At 34.7% G+C, this 13,448-nt stretch overlaps 1 protein-coding gene across 3 annotated transcripts in view; it reads left to right on the top strand.

Moving 5' to 3' along the window:
* The window catches only part of SLIT2 (slit guidance ligand 2), a 264,394-nt gene that overhangs the window by 226,178 nt on the left and 24,768 nt on the right, over positions 1–13,448 (top strand). For all 3 annotated transcript variants that reach the window (XM_065699857.1, XM_065699849.1, XM_065699866.1), the window contains 3 exons: positions 5,475–5,599; positions 5,697–5,794; positions 7,203–7,342. In XM_065699857.1, the coding sequence (XP_065555929.1) occupies positions 5,475–5,599; positions 5,697–5,794; positions 7,203–7,342 (363 nt within the window). The remainder of the gene's footprint in view (positions 1–5,474; positions 5,600–5,696; positions 5,795–7,202; positions 7,343–13,448) is intronic.

Genomic DNA, 13,448 nt, shown 5'->3' with positions numbered 1-13,448 from the left:
CTGTGAATTCCTAGGTTCTCTTTCTGAACCTTACTTAGAAAAGTACCTTTTTTACTCACATGGAGAGAGAATTTGTTTCGTTTTATTGTTTAATCTTCTATTCCATCCATTTCTTCCTTCTTAAATTTTTGAAAACACAGAAAAGTTCTGCTGTATCTTCATTTTTCATGGTCCTGATTTAGAAACATTGAAATTCCCAATTGAAAAAAAAAAATAACAAACAAAAACTAACCAAGCAAATACTAAATAAACAGAATTTATGTGTGCTTATAGTTGTAAGTCATTACTAAGCTCATAGGGATTTCTGAGGCATCAGATGAATATGATCTTAAGTCTCATAGAAGTAATTTATTCTCACAGTCTAGGTACTCTTCAAGCTATTTTAACTTACACATCTGTTAAGCTTAATCCCTTAGTAATTTCTTCTTTAAAAAAGCCATTGAGGCTTTGTTGGAGTTTGTCTCATCTGAAGTTATTCTTTACTGCATGTTCCTCCTATTTCTCTCCTTTAGCTTTCTGTCAAAAAGCATTTTTCTCAACAAAAACCACTGGAACCCATTTTGTTGCTTGTGATGCCAATGAATTGTGTTTCCCTCCAAGTCCTTCTTGCAGTTTTTCGAAAGTGCATCTCTGAGGTCATGCCAGTGTTCATTGCATGCGACAGTCATCTGTTGCAAAGTCTCTTAGTCTGATTTTAGATAGGACATTTGCTGGACAATCTGTTCTTTTTTGCTACAAGTATTCACTGAAGGTTACTGCAAATACACTCTAATTGCACACTGTTGTAGGGATATAAATGAAAGAATGTTTGCATGAACATGTGGGACCTGCTTGGTTATTTTCCAGCTCTGTCAATTTTAAACACTGTATCACCCCTGTCTGCAGTCATTGTTATGTTTCTGCCAGACAATCCAGAAAGTATATCTTACTCTCTCTTGCCCATCAGAAAATATCATTTATATTATTTTGCAGGGTAAGAACTGTATTTGTTTCACTTCCAGGCATGGATAGCTGGTATAACGAGTACCTTTGAGAGAAAATAATTTTCCTGCCACTGTCCTGTGAAGATGCTCATAATTAGAGATTACAAATCAGTAGCTTTTCAATGACATGATGGTCCTGTAAGACATTATGTGTCTATTTGTTTAATATTTTCATCAACGACCTGGATGAGGGAACTGAGTGTACCCTCATCAAGTTCGCTGATGACACAAAACTGGGAGGAGTGGCTGACACACCAGAAGGCTGTTTTGCCATTCAGCGAGACCTGGACAGGCTGGAGAATTGGGCGGGGAGAAACTTGATGAAATTTAACAAGGGCAAGTGTAGAGTCTTGCATCTGGGGAAGAACAACCCCATGTACCAGTACAGGTTGGGGGTTGACCTGCTGGAAAGTAGCGAAGGGGAAAGGGACCTGGGGGTCCCGGTGGATAGGAGGATGACCATGAGCCAGCAATGTGCTCTTGTGGCCAAGAAGGCAAATGGCATCTTAGGGTGCATTAGAAAGGGTGTGGTTAGTAGGTCAAGAGAGGTTCTCCTCCCCCTCTACTCAGCCTTGGTGAGGCCGCATCTGGAATATTGCGTCCAGTTCTGGGCCCCTCTGTTCAAGAAGGACCGGGAATTGCTTGAAAGAGTCCAGCGCAGAGCCACAGAGATGATTAAGGGAGTGGAACAGCTCCCTTATGAGGAGAGGCTGAGGGAGCTGGGTCTCTTTAGCTTGGAGAAGAGGAGACTGAGGGGTGACCTCATCAGTGTTTCCAAATATGTAAAGGGTAGGTGTCAGGATGATGGAACTAGGCTTTTTTCAGTGATATCCAGTGATAGGACAAGGGGCAATGGGTGTAAACTGGAGCATAGGAAGTTCCACGTTAACATCAGGAAGAACTTCTTTACTGTAAGAGTGACAGAGCACTGGAACAGGTTGCCCAGGGCGGTTGTGGAGTCTCCTACACTGGAGATATTCAAGGCCCGCCTGGACAAGTTCCTGTGTGATGTACTGTAGGTTACCCTGCTCTTGCGGGGGGGTTGGACTAGATGATCTTTTGAGGTCCCTTCCAACCCTTGGGATTCTGTGATTCTGTGAACTGTTGAATAGAAATTAGGAAGATGCTATATTCCTATTAGGACCAAAATTTTAGGCTAGGTGGGAGACGACTCTTCAGAATATCTGTTGATGGTCAACTATTGTGTATATATTTACAGAAAGAGAGTACTGAGTCATTCCCTCTTATCAGTATCTTTTGATATCTTTTGATATCTTTTTGAAACTGAAATGGGTGCTTGAATTTTATTTACATAATTAATAGTTCCCAGTGAAAATAAGCATTTTAAAATTAGGTCTCATCTCAGGCCTCCAGCTCCATAAAATCATTGTACCTTACTAATTTTATGAGTTCTTTTACTTCAGGAATCATCCATTAGTATTTTCTTCTTTCAGTTGTTTTTCTACGTGTATGGGTGGGTTTTTTTCCTCTTTTATGTGGCCTCTAACAGATTCTCAATCTTTTACCTCTTTATCATCCATGCCCTGCCTCTAGAGATTCCAGGGCCTTGTGGTTTTCTGATACCAGGTAAGGTTATAAGTAGACCTGGAATGGGTGATCTGATTAAGAGCAGACCTTCTGACCTTCCTTTTGTGTACCTCAAGCAATGCTCATTCCTAAGACATGCATGTTTACTGTGTGTTTTCCCCTTTGATGAATTTACAGCTGAGTCTTCATGATACATCATTTAACATATTGTGTGAACAGTCTCTTATTTTAAAAGCCTGGGTTTGAGTTCTGAAAATTGTCTGACTGAAATGATTGTTTCCACTGTATTGTACTAAAATTGGTGATTTCATTAGCAGCTTTAGTGTAAGTGAATCAGTGTAGATACTGATTTTGAGGCCAAATACAAGAGAGAATAGGAGTAATAAAATGTGAGAGCTGAAAGTTTTTCTCACAAGTTTTCTGTAGAAAGAAAACATTTGTGTCATGTTTTTCTTCGAAAATGTTAGCTACATGCGTGTGTCTATGTCAATAAAATACAGTTAGCTTTTCACTGTTTACTAAAGAATGCTGCTTTATCTTTTTTTTTTTTTAAGAATTTTTTTCCATCTAGGGCTTATTCAACAATGTCTACAATATGAAAAAATAAAGAATAGGTTATGAACCCAATCCTTTTTCATATACAAGACTTTTAACACTTTTAAAGATAAAAGGAACAGTATAGTGCAAATGAAAATAAATACCAGAACTGGCTTTCCATTAGCCTTCAGTAAAAATACCTCAAGAATTTAAATTTTTTGATCTTGCAACTGAAGAATAATAAATCAATTTTTTTTTTTATTGGATAATACATAAATAATAGTTTGAAATAAACACAGCACAAATTCAGATACAATGATATATATGATCTTATTGAGACGTAGGTACCCATTTTCTGGCTCTGTTTTGGAAGTGAAATTAAGATTGCTAATCTGTTTCAGAAAATAACATTAGTTGTTGAATGTTTTTTAATTCATGCCAAATATTTAGCTTTTTATTGCATCAAAAGTAGAAAAGAGGATATGATGCTCATAATAGTTGAGGCAAGGAAGCATAGACTTCATGCTACAGCACAGTGCTTCCAGTTTTTTGTTTTTTAAATATGTGCCTCTTGCACTTTATTTTTTTCATAGAACCCCTTAATGTATTCTAGAAATAATCAGCAGTAATCTAGAGTACACAGGCAGGACTTTCTAGATTTTAATTCTGTGATGTATGTTTTAACTCTTCTACCTCTGCTGTTTGCTGGTCTAACAGAAATTTTAATCAGGTATAGATTCCTCTTACAAAATAAGGTAACGGAAACAAGAATAGTCAATGATCCCTACAGATTGAGGCTCTGGCAGTAAGCATCTTATCACAGATTACCATGTTCATCCCTCTGGATTTGCTGCCAGCTGTGACACAGAAGGGGCAACTGCAGATTCAAAAATAAATAACTGAATAAACAAATAAATAAAATGTCAACCTCTCCTTGTTTAATAACCCTTGCTGAATTCATATAATCATGGCTTCCTTCCATGCCCATTCCTTTACAGTGATTTATCTGAAATTATTTTTGCAAAGAAAAATAAGAAAAGAAAGTAAATATATTCAAGTTTAAACCCCCCCAAAGCCCTGTATCTCAGTAAAAGTGCCTGTTAGCTCAGAAGACTTTGCAGTCTGTCTCATTTTGAGTAAAGCCTGTTATGGAGTAATCGTAAATTCTACCACTAGGTCTCAGTTTGTTTTGACTCTGTGTCTAGTTAGAAGAAATCACTGATTATTCCTTGAAATGTACAAATCACTTGTGGATAGCTGAAGTATTTTTCATAGGTGAAATCTGAAATAAATCAAGCTGGAGGCAGTAATGTCATCAGGCGATAGAGCTGGAGATAACAGAGAGTGTATGATCATTCTCTTAATAGGCTTTTGGCCAAGTCACCTACTTCCTCTTAGAGTTATCAAACTTTTTTCTATCACAAAGTGTATGAAAAAGAAACATTATTTATACACAGGTGATTTCTAATTTTTAACAAATAAGCAGTGATTTCTTTGGTTGGTTGACAAAAAAAAAATAAAATTGGTGCCTAACTTGCAAATTCACCATGAAAAGGCTGTATTAAAATTGCAAAACAACAGAAAGATAATTAAGTATCTAAAAAATATTTATATATGAGGATAAGATTTATGTAGGCCAAAGCTCTAAGTCTGGCTTCTAAAACTCAAGATTTTTTTCAATGTTAATTTCTGAACTCTGTCATTATAATCACTAGTATAAAAACTAGACTGCAGGCATGGATTGCAGCCTTCATTTGCACATAGGTTCATGGTACAGTCTGCATGTTTTGTGGGCTCAGCTAATGCACTAATGGACAGGACTGTGGCTGACTCCATAAGGGGGCAAGGCACAATATAGAGCTATTTGTGGTGACATAGCTTGAACAATGTAATTTACAGTTCACAGATCTTCAACCAATTTATAAGTAATTTTACCAGTTCATTTTGCGATCTCTGACCCTGAAAATAAAATGTAAATTGAAAGTATATTTAAAATAGTATTTTCAGTAACACCATTAGGGAAGGACTGCAGACTGTGATAGTTCTTTTTCTCACAGGCAATTTTTAATTTTTACCCCCTGAAGAGGTTAAAGCTGCAAATCTATTCATCATTTTGTTAATATAAAGGAAAGGTAATCATCATGGAGGAGAACTGTACAGATTTCAGAGGATGGGAACCTTGGGATAAGCTTTATTTTTTTCTTGAAGTGATAATTAAACTAAGAATCCCATTCAAATTTAGTTGGTCATCTCAAAAGTATTAAGGACAGTCCAGCATTTTATCTGTATGGAAACACCACAAAGTCTAAAACATAAATTTCATTTTAAATTTAAAGCAAAATGGCAAATATATCCTATCAAATATAAATCATTTTTGTTTCTGACTATTAAATTTGTATTTTTAAGGGCCTGTGGATGTTAATATTCTTGCTAAGTGTAACCCCTGTTTATCAAATCCATGTAAAAATGATGGAACCTGCAACAATGATCCAGTTGACTTCTATAGATGTACTTGCCCATATGGTTTCAAGGTAGGTACTGAATGAAGGTACCTTTGCGTTTTATTTGGTTCCCTTCCAATAGTGTGTACGTGTTCTTCTTAAATTATAACCGTTGTTCCCTGCATAGGGTCAAGACTGTGATATCCCCATTCATGCTTGCATTAGTAACCCATGCCACCACGGCGGAACTTGTCATTTGAAAGAAGGGGAAAAAGATGGTTTCTGGTAGGTTGCTTTTAATTGTAATAACGGGATATAAAACTACAGAGTTTTATGTGCTGAAATAATTTTGGTGTTAATATTCGGGTTCTCTGTGTTTGCAAGTGAGTGCACCACAAGGGCAGATTTTTAGTGCTTCTGAAGTGTTCAGAACATGTTGCTGTCCTTGGAAAGCTTCTAAAGCTCTGAAACTGTTAAAACCAATAACAAATGATTCTGATTAATGGAGGCATATCAGGTCAAGACAACACAGTATTGGCTCCATTATGCTAATTAATAGCTAGCTAGATCCCTGCTGAAAAAAAATCTCACAATTCATCTGTTGTTGTGTGTATTACTTCAACAGACAGCATGTAAATGATACAATGTAAATCCCAGTGAAACAGAAAATTAATGATTCATTTGAAACTCACTATGCCAGCAGATAAACATGCTGTGAGCATTTTTAATCTTGAGTTATTTAATCACACAGTACAATTACTCCAGATGTACTTCATGAATTATGAAATAAAGTTCTTTTGCATTCTTATGTGAAATTATTAGTAATTTAATAATCTACAACTCAAGCTTGTTAGAAATGGCACTTCAGAAAGATGCAATTCATTATCCTGCAATTCATTATGTCATTATTCTTATTTTTTAATCCAAATTCTGCCCAAAGATTAAATAGTTTTCTATTAAAACTTGTGTGTACATCTTAATGCTATGCTTATAGAATTTAAATTTACATAGTCATGTCTCAGAATTTGACCTTTTCCATTTGTTTGTTTAAACACTATTTTGAAAATCAAAGCAATCTTATAACGAAAGCTGCAGAAATTATAGATAGTGCATTTTATGTGAAAATATATGTGTAGTCATGTTTCAGAGATCTTTTACATTTGCTATTTTGATGTATTTTTTTGTATAGACATAATAACAAAAATAATTACTGCTTTGAAGTTTCATACAGGCTTTGCTTTTATATATTCATTCATATATTGTGCATAGGATATTAAACCAAGTTTTAGATTGGTGCGTTTAACTGAATGATGTTGGAATACTGTTGCATACTAATCCCTGATTCCATAATCTTTTCCACATGTTTAAAAAAAGCAAAAGGATCGCTTTCCATAAGAAATAAAATCTAACCTTATAATATAAAGGTAGCATGCTTTTTCAAAGAACTGCTCAGTGGTTTAAGAAGCTCCTTAAGATCAAGGCATAAATTTAAAAGCCTATTTTATGTAATTTAAAATATGAAATTTATTTTGGTAGTGTTTACTATGTGGGTTTGGGTTTTTTTTACATTATATCAGCTGTGTTCCTTTACGGGATAATGGTTATGAATTATTATACCAATTAATTACAAAACTTCTTGCCTGGTCTTCCCAGCTAAAATGTCAATGTGGTTAGTTTTGTTTTTGTATTACAGGTGCATTTGTGCAGATGGATTTGAAGGTGAAAACTGTGAAATAAATGTTGATGACTGTGAAGACAATGACTGTGAAAATAATTCTACTTGTGTGGATGGAATTAATAACTATACTTGCCTTTGTCCACCGGAATATACAGGTAGGAGTATAAGAGAAAGTACAAGTGATTCAAGAATTCCTAGCAGAACAATAATATTTTTTCAGTTTGTAGGTGAATTAGTAGTTACTCTATAGTTGACTAAAAGCCGGGTTTACACCCATATTTTTCTCCTGTATGGCTTATAGTCAAAAGTAGACTGAATGGCCACTCACTAATTCCTTTGTTACCTTTGACATTATAGAATTTTGATTCTATGTGTGTCCCTCCCTACTGTTTACCTAAATCAGACTTCCCACTGAAGAACCTCTGTAGGTATAGAAATGTGAAAAATATTCTACTTTTATCTTGTATACAGAAAAGGATGTGTCTGTGCCAGTAGGGAACTGAATTTGACACCCCTGGGTGTTGTCCTGTCCTCCGCTAGAAACATTAATGCAGAGTGTGATGCTTTCTCTTCTACCACAGAGAGAAGCCAAACACAAAAAAACAACTAGTTACTGAGTGTCTAATTATTTGTTTCTATCAGTTGACAGACAAGCCAAAGCATTTTCCTATTTTTGAGACAGAGGGTCTCTTGCTTGCCATCATCATCATCTCTGTGGGAACGGAGGATAGTTAGAGCGTCAACACTGGAGAATAAGTAGGATCTATTGTTTACATTGATCTGTTTTATAGTTCTTCTAAATAGACAGATCTATTTTCTGACAGCTAGTTGACCATTAGGAGAACACAGAGCTTAAATTTATAAAACCATGACTTGAAATGCATGAAAAAGGAAATGTAAAATACATTACAACTTGGAAATTAACTCTACTCATCCATCCTATATCTTCATTTTAATCAATCAGATTTGAGCTCTGGAAAACTGTGAGGAGACGTAAACCTCTTAATTAATTTCATTTATTGAAAACACAGCTAACTCCTGTTTAATCCAAGGTTTTTCCATCATTAGTTCTACAAGCTATTGGATTGCTCAAATATTTTAGGGCATTCAGACATAAAGTCAATATTTAAATCTTGGAAACCCATAGAGAGTGAAGATGATAGAACACAAGTATAAGAAATGCAGCTTCATAATCTAACATATGTATTCATCCAGTAGATATGATAGGTAAACATTTGGTAGAAATGTCTCCGTACAGAATGAACTATAATATGTATAGCAATAGAGGTTAAAAGTATAAGTAACCAGAATAAGGTATGTAATAATAATAACTGGATGATCCGCATCTGGAAGAACAGACATAATCTGCATAGATAAAATACTGGTTTGCTTGATACCTTAATACCCAAGAGCAATTGACAATTTAAGCTTTAGAAAATGACAGGTAACAGCATCAATGAGACGGGTGTTTGCTATTTCTCCGATAACAGCTATTTCAGGTACATGTGAGTCAAGCTTCATCTCCCCTGGGATCAGTCACTATCTCCTTTAAAAATGGGATGAGTTATTCACTAGGTAGGCTGGAAGAATGCAAATCAAAATCACATCAGTCTGGTATTCTTGTTCAGTGGCTTCATGCTAAAAGGTTTCATATATCTGTTAAGTAGTAAACAATTGATTTTCAGGTGCATTCCTCCTCTGCAGCTTTGCAGGTATTTTTACCTGTGTTCATTTCTTAATTTTTGACATTGCTCTTAGTGCATGTAACTGCTAAAGTCAATGGCTTGCTATATTCACAGTATGCCATAGGAAAGACTGTTTTGTATTAAATATCCATGGAGTGGGTATAAAGGCTTTTTTACATGTGCTAGCCTAAAACTTTGATTAAGTGTGCCTGTTGCATTTCTGTAATATTGTAATCAAAATGTAAGTTTTATAATCACAGTTGGAACAGCAGATGTAGCATTTCTCCATACATCCACATGGTTAGAGCAAAAAGGAGAATAAGCACTGGTAACATTTTTGATGTTTGTATTGCAGTTGTACTTCTTTAGTCAAAATACAAGGATATGTATTTTTTTACTTGATTAATAATTGTGCATAATTCTAAAAGGAAAATACTGTGAGTTTACATGGCAAGTGGGTTAACTGTAGTTCTTTTGGAAAGAAAGATTTGCTTTTACAGGTGCAATGCCTACTTACAGTTGCTACAGAAGTCAGTAGGTCATGTGAGTGGGTAAGAATCCTCTCACCAGCTACAAAAAAAATCGATCTACTTGTTATCAGTGAGTTTAGCTGTGCTGCTTTTTAAAAAATGTTGAGAATTTACATCATCTCATCAGATTTTTTCCAGCACCTTGCCAAAACAAAGATACTTCTTTAAACGTACAACACCAAGAGACTCAATTCATTTTGCAGACAAGTTGGGCAAAAATTGCAGCAAAAGTTCATTTTTTTCATTTGGCGGGATACAATACAGAGTTGTACAGTATACTGTCTGACAAAGCATATGAGGATAGGACACGATACGTGCTATCCTAAGTAATTTTTGAGATTTATTATAAGCAGAAAATATAAATCATTGAGCTAGTCAAGGGGTCTTCACGTCCATCATCCTGTTTTTTTGCATAATAATTAAATAACTTTCAGTATTAAGAATTTGACTGAGAATAGTCTGGACACATCAGTGCCTAGAAATGGTAGTGTTCAGAATATAAAGTAACCTTACAGTTGCCTCAAGTGTGCATGAGATACCAAATTTTTTATACGATTATTTTTTTTAGTTTTTCTCCTCTGGCTTATAGCCTGATTTGAAAGATAAACAGAATCCCTGTTCAGTATGGATACAGTGAATTTCATGAGGAACACTGTAAACATCTGGATTTTGACGTTTGTTCTAACAGGTTAAAATCAGATATGCGTATTGATAATGAGTTTTTTTTTATTAAAGGTATTTTTCACTAAATGAATTCATATACTAGCTGGGCAAAAGTTGGTTAACAATCAGAAAAACAAGCTGTATATTTAGCAAGTAAAAAGATTTTTTTAAATTCAGAGATACTTATCTCTAGCTCAGAAAGTCAATGAGCTGTAAGATGCTGCAGACTGGGACAGTGTACATACCATGAAAATACCACTGTAGGCTCATCCTATTCTCTTTTAATTCTGTTGGAAATACTTTGAATTGTCTGTGTTCGAGATGTCACGGCATATATGTACTGAATGTGGAAGTGCACTAGCCCAGAATATTTTTCTGGGTGAACGGTTATCTGCAAATGTGTTTTACATTTCATAGCACAGTATAAGGAAGAAGTCAGCTGAAACCTGCTGGTATCATTCTCCTTTAATCTATAAAAAATGCTATAAAGAATGCTGCAGTGTAAAAACAATCGCTTTTTTACTTCTCTAACAATCCCTTGAAAATTGACACTTCTCAAGTATGCAGTGTTGGTTTAAAAGCAAGCAATTTAAAAAGCTTATTATGATGGTGCTTAATAATTGAGAATTAATCCATGTTTCTCTGCCTCATTTAAATTTTAGAATTATCTCCACAGTTACAGGTGGAAAGACAAAGAAATTATATTTGTACTATATACTGTGAGCTTTCTTAAGATCGCAGGCTGCAACTGTGAATCAACAGTAAGCAAATGGAATCAGCAGACACTCAGGGTGTCTGATGAAACCTTGAGAAATAAGAATACCTCACTATGTCCTGCACTCTTTAACTTTGCTATTCTCTTCACATTGTCATCTCCTTTATTTTAATCTCATTATAGTAAACTTAAGGTCATTTTATGTACATTCTATAGATTCAGATGATCATTTCTCTTGCCCATTTCCATCAGTCATTAGATCGTATATCTGACTGATCCAGAAGTAAAACCTCTCTTATGCCACCAGTGGCATGTACTTCTTACCTTTTCTGTTTGTTTTGCTCTGCTGTAGGTGAGACTCTGAAGCTTGCTTCATTTTGCTATATCAACCTCTCTGCTGCTATAGTTGTGCACTAGCTTAATGTGCTATGCTGTTGTATTACAATGTAAAAAGTCTCTTGTCTCTTCTGTCTTTGTCACTGCAAGCTGCTAATCTGAATGAAGTGGAAAAAGGTCAGTTGTCTTTTAAGCCTATTTTCACTTACTTTGGTTTCTCACTTTCCCTTCCTTAAAGGTGCATGGATTTCAGTTCTTACATATGATCAAATAAATCGTATGTAGATGTAATTTAGAAAGCTCACTGCAAATCCTCAAATTAGGCACTTGCCTCTTACCGTGAATACATGTCAAAAGAAGGTCATTGAAGATGCAGATTGCTGTACAGGAGAACTGTAATACTACTTTTGTTTTTTTTTCAGATGTACTAAAAATGTGTGCAGTCACTGATAGGACTATCAAAAAAGTTCCCCTCGTGATCTTTTGAAATCTTTATTCTCATCACCTTAAAGAGATAAAGTGGTTCCATTTGAATGTATTCTCTGTTTTATAGCACTGTTTTGCTTTAATGTCTTAGTTTATGGTACCAGAAAATATACTGGAGTATAAAACGGCAATCTTCTTGCTCATCATTTCTGTTGCCTTTTTTGCTTTATAAACCTGAAGAAACTGAAATGACCACATTAAGCTGAGGCTATGGTACAAGAAAAGTAGTAGTGAAGAGATCTATGACACTAATTTTGGGTGTTGCCGATCTAAGTTTCTGCCTAACACTTATCTCACTAAAAGAGACAAACCATCTTCCATACAATCTGATCATCTATACAGTCTGAGAGCTAACACAGCGATGATATATTTATGAAATTACATATATAGTTTTAAAAGCAAATGAATCATCTTGTAGTGTATTTGCCATTAATTTAAATTCATAAATATATTGTGCAGTCTATAAAGCAATATTTCACTAGTAATAAAAATATATTCATTATCCATGAAATAACAGGTTGTGCAAGGCAGCAATTATACCATCTATGTTGATTAATTTAGACATCTGATGAATAATTCTTCCAACTTAAACTGGGAGCCTAAATTATTTCTGTAAATGATGGAAAGAACAAGACATTTCCAGAAAATTATTCCAACCACAGGTGTTCCATGCTTAAGCTGTATTCCATTTAGGCATGCTACCATATTTGCATTTTATTATTAGTTATTGACAGCCTCTTGTTTTCTTTTGCCTTGTCACTTTCTGTTATTTTTTCTACATTGTTCTGTTACTATCCTAGTATGAAACTGGTTAATTTTCTAAAAGAGTACTTTTCCCTAGAAAAACTAGGAAAAGTACAAGCTCAGTACAAATAAATAGAAAAGTTGAGTTCTTAGTTATTCAACTTTTTAATTAAAAAAAAAAGGCAGATTAAAATAACTATTTCAACATCTGTAATTTATGGATTTTTTTTTTTTGTCACTGATCTACAGTAGCGCAAATTACAGAAGCTTAGGAAATCAAAAGAGAAACTTAATTTCTATGTTCATGAAAAACAGTTTTTCAAATGGAATGTAAAGGGAAGATGCCACTACAAAGAGACTCGAGTCTTCATTTCAAATTGAAGCAACTGTTACCTGTGTATAATTAGTTTTGCTGATGTTTAAATGTCTTTAAATGCGATTAAAGGTAGAAAGGTAATGATTCTAAAAAGAATTATAGTCACTGTAAATGTATTACACAAGTGTGAATTATAACGTATTAAAATTACTGATTATATCAGGAACAAAATCCTCACAAAGAAAATATCAAACATCCAGGGAATGTGAAATAACTTCAGCAACAAAATTAAGCACATGTGTATGTGACACATACTTGTAGTATCTTGGCAGCCGAACATAAAAGCTACTGATGATCTGTAAGTTGCTTTGAGGATCAGTCAGTTTTATCATGCCAGACATCTTTTGAATTGTGACAATAGTAGGAAAATAAAGGGGGAGGAGATAATTTTAAGTAATTACTCAGTTTAGGCAAGCCCTAGACATTGATAGGTAGGTAGGGAGGGAGGGAGAGAGAGAGAGATGATAGATAGATAGATGATAGATAGGTAGATAGATTAGATAGATTAGATAGATAGATAGATAGATAGATAGATAGATAGATAGATAGATAGATAGATAGATAGATAGATAGATAATTTTTCCATGTTCAAAACTTACTTATATGGTCTTCTGGCTCCTAAAATAAAGGAGTGAGTTACTACTTTCAATTCACTTGGTAATCAAATAACTACCTGCCTAAAATTTAAGCATGCAAGTAATCCAATGCAAATCATGTCATATCAAA

The sequence above is a fragment of the Lathamus discolor genome, chromosome 1 (genome assembly GCF_037157495.1).
Source record: "Lathamus discolor isolate bLatDis1 chromosome 1, bLatDis1.hap1, whole genome shotgun sequence".
NCBI lineage: Eukaryota > Metazoa > Chordata > Aves > Psittaciformes > Psittacidae > Lathamus > Lathamus discolor.
This window is presented reverse-complemented; position numbering and strand designations above follow the sequence as displayed.